This window comes from Pelecanus crispus, chromosome 4 (genome assembly GCF_030463565.1).
Source record: "Pelecanus crispus isolate bPelCri1 chromosome 4, bPelCri1.pri, whole genome shotgun sequence".
Taxonomy (NCBI): domain Eukaryota; kingdom Metazoa; phylum Chordata; class Aves; order Pelecaniformes; family Pelecanidae; genus Pelecanus; species Pelecanus crispus.
In genome coordinates this window covers 31733042-31752350 of record NC_134646.1, presented here as the reverse complement: position 1 = coordinate 31752350, position 19309 = coordinate 31733042, and the positions used below count along the sequence as shown (strand labels likewise).

Below are 19309 nucleotides of genomic sequence, written 5' to 3'. Positions count from 1 at the left end.
TAACAGGATTGTAGTCTGTAGTCTTGCAGTCAAAGAATTGACAGGGTCCAGAATCCAATCATTTAAAAGCATACACAAACAGATGCAAGATAAGAAGTAGGGTCAAGTATTAAAACTGAATGACAGCATTGCATTAGAAGTTTTATCTTTACAGTGTTCAGACAGGAAAAAAAAGGGTAAACTCCCAGTTTATGTAAGTGGCAATGTTTTTCCTAATGTCTACATAGATAACGTGTTTACACTAGCTAAGGGTTTGCCCCTAACGGTGTTTTTTTAATATTTTCTCTTCCTATTTTCTTAATAAGAAGAGAGAAAACATGTAAGCAGGACCTTTCTTCCTTTGGACTTCTACTCCTGCTGTTTTTTCCCCACGTCTGGTCATAATTTTCTGCATGCCACATCATAATTTCCTCTACAGCAGCCAGTTTGATATCACAGAAGACTGTGACTTCAGGTGATGAAAGAATAAGCAGCAGGAGCAGATGAATGCCTCAGTACAAAAACCATGCAAAGAGGACCTAATTAAAAATAGAGGAAAATAAAAATAGAACATGTAGAAAGAACTCTTCCCCCCTACCACCTTGGGCTACTGTAAATTAGTTCATCTTAAAAAAAAAAAAAAAAAAAAAAAAAAAGTTATCCATAAAGCAGTGGTCTAACCTAAGAAATATTTTGGTCAAAAAGAATGCATGATTGGGGCCACATGCAATAAAGATTAAGCACTTAAAGTAAAATGGTAGTATGTCATTTAAATTATTTGATCACTACACCCAATTGCAGAATAAAAGAATTTTAAAAGAAATACTATGTTTTTCCCATGTAACCAAAAGCTGCTGTCTTGGCAGCTTGGTTTATGTAAATCAGGGACCTTTATCATACACATCATCCTTTCCTTCACTGACTTGCACCATTTATACCAGTGCAACTATTTGCACTGATAAACTTTTGTAGAACATGAATTAGAGAAAGGAGAATTCAGGTTTCCAGTTGCAAGACAAAACCTGAACATTTCAAAGTACAAATCTTAAATTTGAAGCCCAAAACATAATTTTTAAGAAGTGCTGTCAAAGAGTTTTCTAGCTGATTATCTGAGAAATGGGTATGTTTTTGAAGCCTAAATACATAATAACCATTATAACAACACATAACTTGTGATTTATGGTTCTTTTTAAAGGTTAAATCTATTTTATGCATTTTGAGTCTGCAAACCAATATAGGAAGTCACAGTAATTTCCCTACTGAGAAATATCATTACATATGATATTGTATTGTGAAACACAAAATTCATATTTCAGAATGAAGATACAGTAACAAAGACTTAGCAAAGAGCTGTTTGGAAAGCAGTGGCACTGTGGCCATCATGATGTAAAGATATGATAGGCAAAGGTAATGTGGAGTGTTCATACCTTAGCTTTTTGTGAGAAAAAAAACCAGACAGGCTTTCAAACAACCATTCAGTATATACTATACTGTACTATATACTATATACTATATATATGTATATACTATACTATACTATACTGAACATAATTTCCTATGCTTTTACTTAGGCATTGTTTAACTAGCTATGATGCCCCCATCACCAGAATCATAGACACCTACCTAATTTTTACCAGCTTCTGGGTTTACTCACCATATACACACTTGAGTAATGGTGTGCATCTTTGCAAGATGAGGATCATTTCTGAAAGACAAATTACTTCTGAACTGTAGTTTAAATATTAGAGATGATGAAGGCAAAAGTTTAGAATAGTGGAGGAACCAGACCAATATATTATAAAACTTAATTAAAAATTGGGTAAAACACCAGTTTTTAGAACTGTCTGAAACTGCTGGTTTTTTTTCTTTTGAAGACACAGCTCTATATCCTAATAGAACATTAATAAGAAATGTGTTTGTCCCAATCTATATGATATGCGTCTGCTTCTTTAATGTCACTTGGATTGGCAGAGCTTAATCTTTTTATTAAAAAAAGGGCCTAGTATGAAAACAACAAAGCTAATTTAAGGTTTCGATTAAAGAGCACTAGGTGAGCTATTTGCAAAGATGTTTGCTGATATCTGCCTATGGCACAGCCCTTTGCCTGATGTAACTATATTTCCAGAAATAATAAACTTACAGTAGTGACAAAAATCAAACTATTGGTGCATGTATTTTAGAAGTAACTCATTGGCTGTATATAGCTTATGCTTTACATGTTTTCATATTTTAAGCTGTCACTTTAATTCGTTTTTCCTGTTGACCTTTTATGGCTTAGTGGTTTGTTTTAGGGTTTAGTAAACTGGGGAAGAAAACTCAAGGGAAAATTATGCAAACATATCTTGGGAAAAGCAAATCGAAACTACATTTTAAAGACCTACCAACCATACGCACTAAAAAAAATTTTGTCTTTGACTTGGGCATACGTTGGAGCAGGCATGGCTGAGCCACAGGAAATTTGACAGGACTCTGTTCTTAGCGGGAATGTGACCAGTCACAGTAATTTAATAATCCACATTAAACCCCAGTTTTTCATAGAACTCCTGTGAGCAACTCAGGATAGAAAAAGAGACTGTACTAATTCTTAGAGATGGTTGTGTTGCATTGGGCTAAAGAACATTGTGGAAGTAATAACTCATTCTGTAAAAAATCTTACCGTACATTTTGTAGGAAAAAAAAATCCCTCTGGCCTCTTGGGTTGCTGTCATTCTGGCATCTTTAAACTGTATTACATGTACTTAAAAAAAAAAGCTATACAACAGCATTGCTCTTTGTGAGCTGTAGTGAAGTATTTTTAAGCAGAAATGTGAATGCTTTCATTAGTTCAGTCACTGAGCTCTTAGGAATAGCAAATGTTTATTTTAAAAGGTCACAGGAAAAAATTTCAACACAGCTTCTGGGAGGCTGGAAGCACGTTAAGTGTGGGAGTTCATAGAGCTGCTGAACTGCAAGGTAATAGTTGGATTGAAAACAAGACACGGCAACATGCTGTGGTCTTGTTTTGACTGTAAATGATTTGGAGTTCAGTGAGTATTCTTGTGTGCAAAATCTGTTTCTTAGCGACAGCAGGAAGAAGTGAGTCGGTAATAAGTACATGGAGCATTCTGAGTCAGAAATATGCTTTTTGCTTGGGGATGCAACGAGGTGTCATAGTCTGAGCTTGGAGTGGGTAGTCAGGACCTTCAGAATTTTCCTCCTACATCTGGTACAGGATTCTTTATGGCCCTGTACTAATGCGCTGAGTTAATCCTCTTGGGCATAAGAAGGCAGCACCAGCAGATCCCAATTATAGCACTAGCCCAGGTCTGTTCTTCACCCAGCTGCCTAGGGTAGAGAAGCAGCTACGCAGGGTGAGCTCTAGCACAGGAAAGAGGTGGAGCAACAAACTCAACTAAGGCATCTCTTTTACGAATGTACCAGCCTATGTAGTCACATCAAAGTCGGGGACTTATAGCCTGCCACCTACTTGGGAGGGATCCTGAAGTTCATTTTACCCTAACTTTTGGAGGATACTATAGAGACAGAAAGACATTTCTTGGAGTGAGATTTGTTTCTGAATCTTTCTGCCTTACCTATGCTGTCTGTACAGCAGAAGCTGATTATCTATCTACCTAACAAAAATTGTGTGGATAAGAATTTTTTCATGTATTTGAAGTGAAAGACTATTACATACTTAAAGATACAGCAGGCTTTGATATATAGCTTCTTCGACAAACCAGAGAGAATGGAAGTAAAAGGATATATGAGTTAGATTTTCATATGTTGTAAGATACTATCACACAATTATTTTCAGTGGAGTTGTGCCAAATTCCATCCAGGTAAGGAACTTGGCTTGTAACTGTTTTGGGGGTTTTTAACCCTTGCTTCCAAACACTTACCCGACTCTCCCTTCATATTATTCTTTGCTTACATATTTTACATGCAGTTCCATATCAAGACACAGGAACAAGCTTGACACCTGATTCTTATCTCAAGCTTAATTTTTTCATGGTTTTAGTTTGTTGATTTCAATTGCATTATAGTAATTTGAGGACCACATTCAGTCCATCTGATCCAGAATCAGTGATTCAGTTTTGGTTTGCACACCTGTTTTGACTCACAAACATAACTTTTGTAATAAAAAAGATGAGAAGAGGATACATAAAACAGGATGCTGGAATATTCCAGTCAAGTTTGTGTTTTTTCCTTGCCAATTTGGTAAACGTAAGCACTGAATCTGAACACCTGACTGTATTACCTCACTGTATTTTGGTGTAGGACTTCCTTTCGTTTCAGCATTATGCCTACATTTGTCACTGCATCAAGTATGTGAGAGATTTATTTCTTTTATATTTCTCCTTTTTTTATAGTACTTCCTTGACACAGAATCTTATGTTGAATTTGACTGTAAACAGATTCCAGTTTCTCCTTTTTCAAAATGGAATATACATACCTGCAGTGAAATACAGTCCCCTGATGTCCTGATCATATCCAAGGTGGAGACAGTCATGGCAGTGACGTTTTTCCTCTGTTGCATGTATCTCAGTTATTCTGCAAAACACTTGTTACTTTGGTAATAAATTTAATAGTTAAGATTCATTGAGAATTCCCCTTCCTCCTTCAGCTCCACTCAGCAAATTATCTGAAGTCCCTATATATACCCCTCATATATATATATATATGTATATTTGTATTTCTGAATATATATACTGTAGGTGTATATACTATACTTATCCTTTTTTTTTTATATATATATATGTAGTATGTAAGGGGTATATATGCTTCATAAATAGTATTAACAAGAATCAGAAGATTTAGAAACTTCTTTTTGCAGAGCTCTGGAACACTAGAGTGGAAGATAATATTATAAATGTGGACAACCTTGGTTTTCATACTGAATAAGTTGCAGAATGAGGAATACTTAGTAGCTTCACTGCCACGTACGATAGGGAGAGAGAGGAATGATGATAGAGTGGTGAATAACAAGGGAAAGAGGAGATCTGCTTTGGGGCTATTAAGAAATTGAGGAAAGGAGGTTTTTTTCTTATTTTGCAAAACTTCTGCTTTAGTGATTTTTCCCCCCAAGGTTTTGTTTTCATCCAGATTTTGCAGTTGATTCCAACTGTAATTCACTTGGAAAGCTCTCCTTTTGGAAGCCCTGGAATTTAGGTTATTGACTGTTGTCTGTTGCTGATTGCCTGCTGGGGAAGGAAGTGGTATTGTCAATTACTGTAATAGAAGGCCAATTTTTCCTTTATCCCTACACTGATACATCAAATTTGATTTGTGATACAGAAAGAGTTCCATACAAAGATTATGGTGTGTTATTTATGAAACCTCAGAACATTGTAGTCTATTATAGCTGCAGAGTGAATTTTTCTTCTAGCCATACGAAAAGAATCCGATAGTGGTATTAAATTTCAGGTGTAGAAGTACAAAGAACATGCTGTGTGGCAGGGTGAGTGCATGAACAGAGTTTGTGATTGGGTACTAGTACCTCTGTCTGCTTCATCCATTTTATTCCCCATTTTGTTTTTAAGTAACCTAAGCAATTTATTTTCTGTATTTTAATTTCTCAATCTGTATAACAGCAAACGTAATTTACCTGGTCCGCAAGGGTGTATGGACTAGTCTTTGTAAAGTGCTCAGAACCTCCCTCTGGCAAAACCCAGTGTATTTTCAGAATATCATTTATCGGCTCCAGCTGCTCTGCCTCAAACACTGAACTTCTTTACAGAGGTATTAGTGCCACGTGGTCAATCCCTTTTGTTGTAGGTGTTTTCACTTCCCTAGCTCTGTTGCACTAAAAGCAGGCCCTCAAGCATCACTCTAGATGAATTTGACAACACTGGAGGAATGACTTCACTCTGTTTAAAAACTTCATTTTGTATGATTACTGTTATGTTCGGGACTCTACGGTGGGTTTTGGTTTCATTTTTTTTTAATGTAACTCTTTGTTTTACAGATGAGGGCAGGAACGCAGTTGACCGTGCAGGTGGTGCACATATTGTAGTAGACCATATAAGGTCACTGTGCAGTAAAACAGATCCAGCCAGTGAGAAGCTCTTGACTGTCTTTTGTGGCATGCTGATGAACTATAGCAATGAGAATGGTAAACAACACCGAAAATTTGCTTTATGTCTACCAGGAGAACAACCCCATCAAAAAAAAGAAAAAACATAAAAGTTAAAGTCAACTGTAGGTTTACATTGCGGGTACTAACACTGAGTTATTCTGAAAAGATCAAGTACCTCAATTCACATATACAATTTTCTGTTTCAGTAAAATTATGTTCCCCAAAATACTAGATATCTTCTTGATGCAATTCCACATAGCATATCATATAAAGTTTTAAAATCAACGTCTGGAATTTACTTCTTTTTCTAAAAGCAGTACATGGAGATGTATCATACACCTTAGGAAAAAACAGATTTACAGAAGTAAACTAGAAGGCTACATTAAGTCCTCTCTTTTTCATTTAGTATCAAACAACACCATAAGACTAATTTGTCGCAGGCATGTGGTGTTTGTCCTGTTGATGATTTGGGGGTATATATGCCAAACAGTTTTCCTTAATAATTTTTCTCCTTGTGAAATGTATATAAAATCACGTTACTTTCTTCTAAGATAAATGGGGAATAATTTATGTGTATGTTCAATACTCTTCTGTGTCTACAAGTTACAAGTTTATGTTCTTTATCCCATTAAATGGAGATGTTTAGGGGCTGGGACAAAACCACAAGATAGTATCTTAAGTGAGAAATCCTTGACCACTGAGGGTAAGAAAATAGTGTTCTACACTAGTTGTAAAAATGTACTGATATTTTAGCACCTAGTTTGCTTCTGCACACAAACGTGGTAATATGCCAAAGCATATTTTACAGCATTCACACATTTCCAAGTTTTTCAAAATTTTAATCTCTAGAAAAATTAGGATGAATGAGGAAAGCTAAATAGAGGCTGTTCTCCTGACTTGTAATGGCACAGATTGCAAATGTAGTTAGCTAATCACATTGTTTCTTCAATTGTGCCCATTTCCTGAATTGTAGTGTTTTATCTTGGGAAGAAATAGCTTCTTTATTAGCTGCTCATCATTTCCTTAAAGTTATCACTTGCTGTAACTCACTTTCCAAACCTATATCCCTGAAACTCTCTTACTTTTCAGGATGGTCCATAGGCTTTTTTTTTTTTTTTTTTAACCTTTACTGTATACATTTTTAATCTGTTTTATCATATCTTCTAGAATAGTTTCCTTGTGTGTTTTCTGTGCCATCTCTGCGGAGATCTCACTCTTAGTGTTACTTACCCACCTCCAAATATCACTGTTGTGTCTCATCTCTTTCTCTTGTTCTTACATTCTTTTTTTCTCCTCTTTTCCTAGTATTATCTAAGAATACTTGTTTACAGTACTTTTTCCTTCTCCAAATAACAACTTTCTAGTTCCTCTATTTCATATATTTTTCAGGAACTCTTTTGCTTGATGTCTGCATGAGTGTGACATTTTATTACATTTCATAGTGTTAACTCTGTATTTTCTTTTGTTTGTTAAAATATTTGGAGCAAATAGATATTCTCACCTCTAAGCTACCAGAATCCTCTGGATTAATTAAGACTAATGAGCATCCAGTATATTTGGTAGCTCAAGACAGACCAGTCCAAAAGCGCTGTGTAGAGATACTGCATCAGTTTTGCTTCAGTGACCAAGCTCCCAGCAGATCTTCCCTAGGAAAACTAATTATGAGATAAATCTCCCAAACAAGCAGCTTCTGAACAGTTTAACTGTTATGAACAATGAATAAATGTCTCAGTCCATCTAGTAAGGTAGCTTATTCTGATGCAGTCAATAAAGCAGTTGCGTAGTTCAGTGACAACTGGGAGGATTCACTAGCTGCTCTCTGCTAAATGACATCTTTCATCTCACATGAACTAACGAACTGACGCAATAGTCACAGGAGCCACTGAAGCAATGTCAGAAGTGAGAAATGCAGGAGTATTCCCCAGCTCCTGGATCGGGGTACACACCACCATCCTGTCCTACCGCCATATCAGGGAGGATTGCTGGCGGCTTACCAAACCATCACCTTACCCCACATACTTGGTGGTCTCCATGAGAAAGGACCTTTTGGCAGGGACCCAGCTCCTGTTTGGCCCAGCACCCATGGGTATGCTGTGTGAGACTTGTGTCCTGTAGTTCCATTGTGAATTTGCGAAGTGACTGGGGCAACCACTGAATTAAACCCAAATAATCTGCCAAATCAATATTAAAAAAAAAAAAAGAAGTTAGAGGATTACATTTTTAGAAGAACACTCAGTAACCATACCTGCAGCATGTGCATGGAGAGACAGGTAGTTGGCCTGTCTTGCCAGTTTTGTTTTAAGAGCTGCAAGTACAATTGGACCACAGTTGTGAACTGCTCCAAAAATATCACCTGTGGACCATCATAAATTTGTAGGACAACGGTCAATGTCAGATATGAGCCCAAGACAACCACTTACTTCCACGCATTGCAGCATCAAGTGGATAATATTCTAAGGCAGTTCTTTGCTGACCTGTTAAACATGAAAGCTCAGATTGTCCTGACAGTTAATTGTGCTCACAGATTAGCGGATACCATTTTCAGGATTTACTTGCAAAGGCTTGATCCCATGTTACTTACAAAGAAGATAAACACGGCGTTGGTTTTGCTGAAGGATGAGGGGTATGGGATTGCAGCCTAGAGTCCCAGATTGCTTTGTCAGTAGTTACGGAAACAAATGGGACAAAAATAAAAGAAAAAATATTGGAAATGTAAGAAGGAAGTGTTTCAGTCTTTGAAATAGCACTTCTACCTTCTCTTTTCTTGTTTCTGTAGTCTTTTCCTGCTTAGCATGCTATGTTACAAAATTACAGGTGGGAACTTTGAAGATTTCTTTACTGCTTTTAATGACTTGCACTCTTTTAAGTTGCACTAGCTATCCAGATAAGGACGATTACAGCACATTTGGTTCTTAGTTGCATATAATTAGTGGACATCCTAATATTTTCTAATCCTTAGCATTTTATGAGCAAAGAGTGTATAAATTGTTTTATTTGATTCTAAACATTTTGTCATTCCCAGTCAACTAATTGTCCTTTTTCCGATAGCTGCTAGAATATTTTTAATAGCTATCAACTACCTTTTTTTTTTTAACAAGACACTCATTCCTGAGTACTTCAAGTTTTTGAATTAGCACAGGGATTTATCACACGAATTTTACAAAAATGGCAACTGAAGAGCAGCTACGAGTAATATTTTCTTTCCCTAAACAGAGCAAATTAATGGTGCATTCTTGTATCTTGTCCCAATTCTGGACACGCAGCTTGCGATTGTAACTCTATTCATAACACTGCTGTCTAAGCTTTAAAACTAAGATTCCCTTTACAAGGTTCTTGTGCCATCTGCTTGTGTTCAGGAATTATTTTTGCCTGCTGTGTCTCAATTCTTCCTTTGCCTCCTTGGTATCTTATCATTTCGTTAGTCGCTACAATGTTAACAGAACAAACTCAGCTTTTGCATCTCTTGCAGTTCTTTTAAGCTTAGTAAAAAAAAGTGTTGATTTTTAATTGCATTGCTAGAAATCAGAGGGTTTTTCCAATGGACACATCCCTTTGCCTTCAGCCAAGGTTATCTTGACCCTCTCTGTCATAATCGTATTTTACTACCCAAATTCAATGAGACACAAATAGCTCATCCCTGCTTTCCATTATTAGTTCTTAAAATACAAAGTTGCAGGTATGGCTAGGAATGAAACAAACGTGTCACACGTTTGTGAATGTTTTGCTCTTAGCTTAATCCCAAAAGAAGCAAGTCTTGACAAAAACCTATAATAATTCTTTCTTTGTCAAGCTATGCAAACTTTATTTGGGGTACAGAGCACCCATGCTTAAAGCTGCTGTTTTGGCACCTTACAGTGCTTTCAGTATGTTGTTGCGCTTCTCCCATTCTGAAGACTGTTACCATTACATACAGTATCTGTAGCTATGAATCTGCTTAAGAGCAGGAGGCAAAGCAGGCTTGGATAAAGAGTGAAAAACTAATATCTAATAAAACTAATAATCATGTGCAAACACTCACATAAAAGAGTTAGTGAGATGAGTAGTTATGCTGCAGATCTCATAATCCTGTGAGCCAAGACTATTTACAAGTTAATGGGTTCAGTCTATAAGATAGCTAATTGTCTCTTGAGATTTATAAAACGAACTATGAAAGCATTTTTAAAGAAATGCAGAAATGATGGAAGAACTAGGCCAATTGGCTTATTAGGTAGTCAAATTGGAGATCAGAAGTTAACTGGATGTAGTATGCATGTGTGAAGGTATACATATATTTATATATGGGCGTATATATGTAGATAAAAGTAATTATGTTTATAGATTGCTTTCTCATCTCATTTCATATTAAACTTCAGTCTGTCAAGGCTGTCTTTCCTTCAGTGCCTTTGTAATAACATTCTGATGTTAAATCATACAACTACCAAGCCTTTCTTATTCTCAGAAAACTCTTAGCGACTGGAATGAATGTTGGGGACTGATTTGCACTGTTAACCATCTGCAGAAGCTATGTAAATATGCAAGAAATGAAAGGGAGATTTATGGCACCATTATTATGGTCTAACAGCAATATTTCAGTAATGCTTCCTTCTGAGACTTACCTTTGTTAATTTTTGTGCTTGCCATGGTTTTTGTTTCATTTACATCACAGCTAAAGATGTCTAGCATGCTTTCAAGTCATAAATATACGAATGCAAAGTAACCTAAAGCATGTAAAAGCAGATTAAAAGTATGTTTCTTATGATAGTGAGTTAATCAATACAATCACTGATATGTTATGTGATGATTTAACAGATGTGGGGATTGCAAGCAGGTTTCTCTAGGGTATGAAATTATGCCACCAAATTGTACAAAACAAATTTTCCTTTAGCATTATAATCACGGTTACTGTTGAAACACAAAATGACTAGTTGTTTTCTGAAATTCCATCCAAAATCATGAACTAGCCTTAATCAGCATTTTAAACTCAAATGCCCCCAATAAAGTTCTCAATTTGGGATATTCTCCCCAGATCTTACTTTTTGGAGTTTCCATGTGTGTCACCGAAGGACATGGAGCCATTGAAATTCAAGTTTTAGGTAGGTAATTGTTTGTGCTGGCGCATGTATTGATTGCCTTTTATCTACCTGTATATGCATCTGTACAGCATCACTGTCAGTGCTTTTCACCCCAAGAGAACACAGAAGCGTCTCACTAGTGCAACATGTGATAGCAGTGTAAAATTTGAGAGAATTTCTTTTGTGGCTTTAAGTCATAAATTCAGAAGAGGCATTCAGTTTTTCATGCTTCCTGCTCACTATGCATAAACTTCTGCTGAGGAAGCTGATAGAAATGCTGTTTCATCCTGAGACACGATGTTGCCTGGCTTCGTGGCTCACTTTAGTCCTGTGTCAGGTAACTGCTTGTAGGATGGATGCATGTGTCCCCTGAATTTGTCTCCTGCTCTAGGTAGGGCCTTAACACTCCCTGCAATGAAAGGCTGACATACGCAGTTATTCCAAGTTACCCAGTCTGCGGTCTTTCATAGGAGAGCCTGAGAACTGCTGTCAGTCCCTTCAGCTAAGACTGAACCATTTAGATGTTTTTAATTTCTCTGAACTAAAAAGTACTGTGGGTCTCCATACCAGCGAGAAGCCTAATACTTCTCTCTTAAACAACTTAATAGACTTTGCTCCTGTATTTTCTAGAGAAAGAGCCTCCTATTGGTGGTAATGACAGATGTAAATGACAAGTTCAGAATTCGTATGGCAAGCCTAGGCTTAAGTATAAACAAAGCAAATAGCTGCTGGCAGCCTTTTATTTTCAAAGGTTTTGCCTCCTGTGCAGCTTTGTGACTCACAGGGTTGTCCTGTCTTTAGCAGAGGAGAAAATTTATCCTTTCACTTACTGTAGTTAAGGCATCAGTGTTTACCTTATTGGCAGTTCTTGTAATCTTGTTCCTACCACTGCAGACCATTCCTGTGCTCAGGTGCCATCCTTCTACTCCAGGGAAATGAGAGTGTGGAGTCAGGTATAATAACCTGACTTTTGACCCAGTACAATTGTTTTTTCTTGGTATATTTTCTTTTTGCTTTTTTCCTACTTGGGAGTTCTAGAGGCCCTTTAATCAGTGCGCTCCATGCTCTCTTGAACAACAATATATCCTTCTATTTGGCTCTTCAGATTCCTATTTCCTTTCAAAGATGGATATGATTTCCCTTTTTCGACTTGTCTTCTCCTCTGCACATTTTATATATTTTGTATTAGGAGAGAGACAGCAGAAAAAAAACCCTGGTCAAAATAGAGAGTTTAAGTTTCTGATGTCAGAACGCTTTGCCAAATGAAGCCCATAGAGATTAATTGTCTCTTTGTCCATTACAGTTGGATAAAGTGCTTTTAGAGTGACTAAAGGCATAAACTAGTAACAAAGCAATTTCTTTCCACATAATTTTCTATGGCATTTGTGGTTTGTGTCTTTGTTCTCCTACTCTCCATGACTACCATTTTTCCTTCAAAATTTTTAAGTGTCTGCAGGGGACAATCACAAACCAAGGACAAAACCAGATTATTTACCAGTAACTTGAGTTCTCCTACACAATCATTTTCTCCACAGAACCATTCCAGCTCCCCCCTCCCCAGTTTTCCTATTCAGAGATAGATTTTTACAGTCAGTTTGGAATGAAGTAGGAGGGTATAGTAGTGACTCACACATCTGCCAGAGGTAAAAATGGCATTCAATGCATGCGCTAGTGCAATTTGTACTTACCTGAAATTTGACAACTTCAACAGCTTTTTGATATCTGACATGGCGTTCTCATAAATTTCTTTAAAGACCACGAATCTGTGGAAGAGGTAACCCACCCCCCCCCACCCCCCCCCAAAAAAAAAGGAAATTCAGTTACTGGTAAGTAATACAGCTTTTATTAAAGATGTCAAGCCATAAGGATTCCTGCTCATCCCCAATAACCTGTAATAACCATGCCATTTACTTACTTAGTGTAGCAAACCGATAATTATTATGGAAGTATTTTACACTGAATATAAATGAACTAAACGTTCCAGAATCTCTTAATAATTTTTATTATATGAAAATTTCAGACACACTTGACAGAATCTTGAAGGCAAAGAGTTTTCCAAGAGCATGAGATGATACTAAATTGGCTAGACTTAAGTTGTAATATGCTTTTATCTCCCTGTAAAAATCTGCAATTTTTATGGCTCTGACTCCACAGATATAAAAACTCCGACTGATTTCAGTTGCTCAGAATTAATTCCTTTAAAAAAAAAAAAAAAAAAATCATTCCCCTGTAGGTCTTGACCCAAAGCTAAATGAAGTAATAACAATTCTCTTGAATTCACTGTGCTTTGGGTCCTTGGCTTTTGAGTCTGTAACATTTAAACATAGTTAAAGTGCTTAGAAACAAAGGAAAAAAGATGCTTAGGAAAATTACTAAACAACATCTGGTGTGTTCATGTCTGCTTCATTCTATTCAACTGTGAAACAATGTTTTTCTTCTTTGCTATGTTATAGGTAAAATGTGTAAGAGAAAATATCGTTATAAATAATCCTTTAAAACAATCATGTTTCTGCCTAACCATCAAAGCATCTTTCTATTTGCAGACATCTAGGAGCAATAACTTTCTTACTTGTAAATACTATAAACTTTCATCCTATGCAAGAAATTATCAGAATGGCTTCTAAGGACTTTTCTTAAACCTTCCATTTTTTTGTCTTTATTAAACTTTTCTTTTTTCTCAAGCTCCTCATAATCTACATTGTGACTTCCTGTGTTTATAAAACTTTTCATGTTTATTTCAGTGCCAGTTTATATTCATTCTAATTTTAATTTTCCAGTTTTGATCTTTAAGGGAAAACAGTATATAGGAACATGCTCTCAGATAAATAATTATTTCACTGATGTAGTTTTGTTTGATTTCAGTCAGCTAGTCTCAGTGAGCTCAGAATCAAACCCAACATGTATTAGGAACCTGATAACCACAAAATTATCAGTAGCTGTGTAATCCACTATACCCTATGACCATAGCAGGAGGGAATATTTCTGGGAATACCTCCCATTGCCAGGGAGACTTATGAGTCCATATCTCAAGTCTGGACCAGATCCTAGTGTAGAAGAGTAGAGACAGACATTTTAATATTGCTTAGACTAGAAGTTGCCTTGTGTGAAAAATGCTTTTTTGGTTTAAAGAATAGTACTACAAACAGAAATACTAACTCGCTGTTGTACTTTCTTTTTATGTAGATGCCCTGCAGTCACAGCTTATCAATATGGGTGTTATTCCTACATTAGTGAAATTATTGGGTATTCATTGCCAAAATGCAGCTCTGACAGAGATGTGCCTTGTTGCATTTGGCAATTTAGCAGAACTTGGTAAGTCCACAATATTAATCTCAAATTTACATCCAGTTTTCATAAAGTTAAATCTTAAGACTAACAAAAGCCTTGTACTGATGCTTGTTCCATTCCTTTTGGTACATTCAAAATTTAAAGCAAGCAATTTCTGCTTATTGTCTCTAAAATCTATAGTTGTCTCTCTTTTCCCTTCAGTAACTGAAATTTATTTGGGTACTTAGTACAACCTTATGTTTTATGTTAACGTTCTTCAGTGCAACTAAGCACATTTTAAATCATCCAAACAGTATTTCCTGAGCGCTGCTACTTACCGTGAATTATTTATTAATAATATAAATAATGTATCCTGGTGTAGATCCACAAAGTTATATCAGGATTAAATTGGGCTCATGGAAATCACTGAATGGAACTGACAGGCACAGTTCATAAATCTGCCTATACAATATTCTTTTAGGTGTAGAGTTTTAACATGTTCTAGACTAAATACTTGCATGTATAAATCATGAATACTACTAAGCTGTAGATATTATTTTTAGCCAGTTTACTTACAACTTCATTTAAATTGAAGTTTGTGGTCCTGCTTTGATCCAATGTCTTTGCAAGCGGATTACTTTTCATTGGAATTCCACAAAGTGTAAACCAACAGGTTGTGAGGGCCCGTGTTTTATTATCACTTGTGGTTTATATTGCTGTTCTTTTGCCAACCTATTCAGCGAAATTTTAGTCTTATGAGGGTTTTTTGCACTAGAGGACAATAATATAGCAGCTATAATATCACCCTGTATTTCTAAGAAGATTCAGCAGTTCAAAATATGAAAAACATATCTGTGAGTTTGTACTATTTGGTGGCCTGAAGTTATTCACAACTGTCCTAAGTTCACAGATTTCAAGGCCAGAGAGAATATCATGTTACCTAGTGTAGTCTGATCATACATATAATACCTTTGCTTAAGGCAAACAAGTCTATTTAATAAAACAACAGAAAGAGCCATCAAAACAGCACTAAAGAAATGAGCAGATCAGAGATCTTCAAGATGGGCACTATGTATTGTGTCTGTAAGCAGAAAGTATAATACGAGTTGTATACTGGAAATTCTAGTGCTAAAATGCAACTAAAACCATGAGGATATTACATATAATAAACGGTATCTTCACTGAGAACTGCATTTCCTTTCCCTCTTTGGAAAGACCCAGCTTTGTCCAATTGAGTAGTAAGAACCATGGGAAAGAAGCTTAACAGCAGCTGTTTCCCTTCCTGTTCCCATGTGCTGAAAAGATGCTCATTCTTTAAGATTGGCACAAAATTAATTTAGCTTGTAATACTTTAATCTCCCTTAAGCAATAGCGTAGTCAATCACATTGTAACTGTAATATTTTATTTTTGCCGTGTACCTTCAGGGAATTTTATTGTCAGGTTGTCATTTTTCATCACTTAAGAGACAACTGCATTCCACAGATCCCTTGAGAAGCATTGTATGAAACACTTTTTCTGTGTCAAAGCAGGGCAAAAACCCAATAAAGAGAGTGATGGTTCTGCTTTTAAAGACACCAGAAAGGTCAAAAATCCACTTAGAATATGCTATGCAGTCATGCATATTGAGAGAAAACAATAATGGGATGTGCACAAAAGGGTCTAGGTCTGCAGTTCATGCTTTTGCCCAGTCCTTGGGGCCAATTCTATATTAAAATAATCCCTAACCATCCATTAGAGCAGCAGCAAAGGTGCTGGAAGGTTTTCTGACTACAGATGGCCCTCAGGAGGTGGCAACTGGAGAATGCAGAACACCAGCCCTACCACCTGCATCCCCTGTAATACTGCCAGTGAGGAGGAATAAGATACAGGCAGTGGAGTAAGAGCTGCTTTTGTTGAATCTACATTTGAAGAACCGTTATCTGCTGGCTAACCTCCTGGTAGCAAGCTAGCCCATCTGTAAAGCTGCTTTATGATTTCTGTGCAGTCTTAAATGGCCCTTTCACCATCATGAAACCTTGTAAATATTAAAGTGTTCAGTACGACTCTTCATCTCTCCCATAGAAAATGCAGTATATAATCTGTTAGTCTTCCTGTTAAGCTGAGGGGAATCAAGGACTTAATATATATTTTTGTAGTGTTACTGTTTCTATAGCTACCTTTACATTCTCTTGGGCAGAAACAGCCCCGACAGCCTTGATCATATATTTATATTTTTTTAACAGCCTTAATCATAATTAATTCAGGTCAGTACATTTATCTTAAAGTGTTAGGTATTTTTCTTTTCATGTAGTGACAAGCATGAGTCTATTGTTCTTGTCTGTGAAAAGCACTTTTAGTCATCTTACTGAATAAACCTGGTAATAAAGAGGAAAAAAAATAGTCCTACCTTTTGACGTGGTTTGTTTACTTGATACTGAATTTTTCCTTTTGCTTCACAGAGTCAAGTAAAGAGCAGTTTGCCTACACAAACATTGCTGAAGAGCTTGTGAAACTGTTCAAGAAGCAAATAGAGCATGATAAAAAAGAGATGATTTTTGAAGTTTTGGCTCCCCTGGCAGAAAATGGTGAGAATTTTTTTTTTTTTTCTTATGCTATTTTTTATTCATTCCCTTATATGTATTGTGGTATATCGGTGTCTTTTTCAGGGGCTAAATGCAGAGTAACTGGCTGCCTCATTGAGAAGCTGCCATGGTTGATCCTTGTGATGACAGTTTCTTATGAAGTGAATAGGCCTTAATTGTCTGAGCATATAACAGGGGCCAACAAATTGTTGATGCTAATTCCACCTCCGATTCACTCTGTATATGATTATGTTATATTTTATTTCCATCTACCTGCAGTGGGAATATCAAAAGCTGCTTTTTAGAGGGCCTTACAACATCTGTCTGCAAAACACTGGCTCAAGCATTCATAGTCTGTTACAGCACCAGGACGTTGGTCATTCTGCCATTTCCTGGGACCACAGAACCACTGGCACTTCCATTTCTTACGCCCATATTTTTGCAAGGCGGGTGTTTGGTGGTATATATTATGGTAGCCCCAGGAAACTTGAGTTTCATTCGCTGCTCAGGCTAAAGCGGGAAGTGATGTGTGCCCAATCGCCCCTCCGGGACATTCCTCCCAAATGAGTTCTGGGTGGTTTGTATAATCTACCATCTGCCCTTAAGGGAAATGAAGAAATGGGTTAACAGGTGGAGCTGGACTGAAGTGGGAAGCAGTTCTGAGTATGGAAGACATCACGGTATTTGATGGCTCTATAACCCTGTTTTAATCACCTCAGCATTAAACTTGTTTGAGTGGAATAAACTATCAGATAGAATTGTAAGGTCTAAAAGATTTAGGTTTTATCCTGCCCTGTTGTACAGACACACTCCGTGTCTGTGTTACGTAGTATAAATCAAGGTATATTTTTACTTCAATTTAAAAAGTTATTTTGTCTTTTAAGTGGTATGTAAAAACAGGATTCCTTTTTTGAGTTCTAAAAATGCACATTTTGCCAAAATATATTCATTTATTACATAATAACTAACAACTTGCTCTAAGATAGTTCCATTCTTGGAGACTGACACAGAATTGGGTCCAACCTTTTGCAAGTTTGACATATTTCATGACATATTTCAGTTCAAATGCTTAATTTTTCTTAGACTACATTTTATAGTTGCAATAGAATTTGATGAGTTTACTGCTGCTGAAGATAACTCAGGTGCTTGCACGTTACGAGGTAGTCAGCAGAACTCTTCCACTGTGGATTCAAGGCGTACTTAAATGAGTTCACTGTGCTGGTACTGTTCAGGTGCTTTTGATTGTAGAGAATTAGCAATAGGTCAGCAGGCAAAACCATCTAAATGAAGTATCTGCAGAGTCTGGATTTTGGTGTTTGGGGGTTTTTGAGGGTCTGGTTTGTTTTGTTGTTAAGGACACTGGTGTAGCCATTTATATTTCAAATCACAGCACACCTGCAACCTGGTTGCAGTGTGTCAAACAACTAAAGGAACTCTATTTTTTAAAGCACCTTAATGCAATAGTACTTATTGAAAAAAAATCCTAACTGGGTATTTTGCATTCCCTAACAAAGTTCAGGAGAAGGTCACCCGCTCTTAGAGGAACAATGAATTTCACTTAGGCAAAAAGCCTAGTGACAACAGGAAACTGAGAGTCAGTCACATCCTTCACCAGAGGTAGAACACTTCTCCTCACCAAACTGTCACTTGTAAACTATATGAAAAAAAATATTTCCAAAGCTTTGGCCTTTAAAATATTTTAACTTGGGTTAAACTCCGTATTGTTAAAACACCGTTTCATGCAGAAAGCTAAGAGAAATCCATTTGTTTGCACATTCCTGCAGAGGTTTGTGACTGTGCTTTGTAAAATCAGCATGCAAAAACTACCAGAATCACTTTCACATGACAAAAAGACATAACACAGCATCAGACAACCTGCCATTCCCGCTTAATAGAAAGGCAGTTTTGGCGCATAAAGGATATTCCCAGCTCCAAGTTCACAGGGAAAAAAATCTGTTAAAGATTGTGTTGTAGATACAACAGAAAAAATACTGCTCCCAAGTCCTGTTTCACTACCTGATAAATATGTTTATCACCTTCTCTGTTGAGCCAATTAGAAATGAGTTTGCCTCATCAGTTTCTGGTTTTTCTTCAATCACAACAAATTTCTCTCCCAACCCAGCCTTTTGGATTTGGCCTTATCCTGCAGCCCTTTCAACAAATGGCAGAAATCTTGGCTCAGCTAGAAGAAATGGGTGATTACTTGCTCTGAAATTTCATCAAAAAGCTCTGTATTTTATACTTGCACATCTCAGTGAAGTCAGTAGCTCTTCTGTACATTAAATAGAAGAAGAAACCCGGAGTTTGTTCAGCAACGCAGTTGAAAGTCTTTGGAAAGCCCAAACACAGCACAGTCCTTTTGAGTCTGCTGCGTGATGACTGAGACGCTGTAAGT

General features: G+C 36.7%; 1 protein-coding gene across 1 annotated transcript in view; it reads left to right on the top strand.

Annotated features, from left to right (window-relative positions):
- The window catches only part of RAP1GDS1 (Rap1 GTPase-GDP dissociation stimulator 1), a 70307-nt gene that overhangs the window by 37920 nt on the left and 13078 nt on the right, over positions 1 to 19309 (top strand). Inside the window, 6 exon segments of the mRNA XM_075709463.1 lie at positions 5924 to 6070; positions 7911 to 7954; positions 7956 to 8002; positions 8050 to 8120; positions 14269 to 14397; positions 16792 to 16917. Of these exon segments, the coding sequence (XP_075565578.1) occupies positions 5924 to 6070; positions 7911 to 7954; positions 7956 to 8002; positions 8050 to 8120; positions 14269 to 14397; positions 16792 to 16917 (564 nt within the window).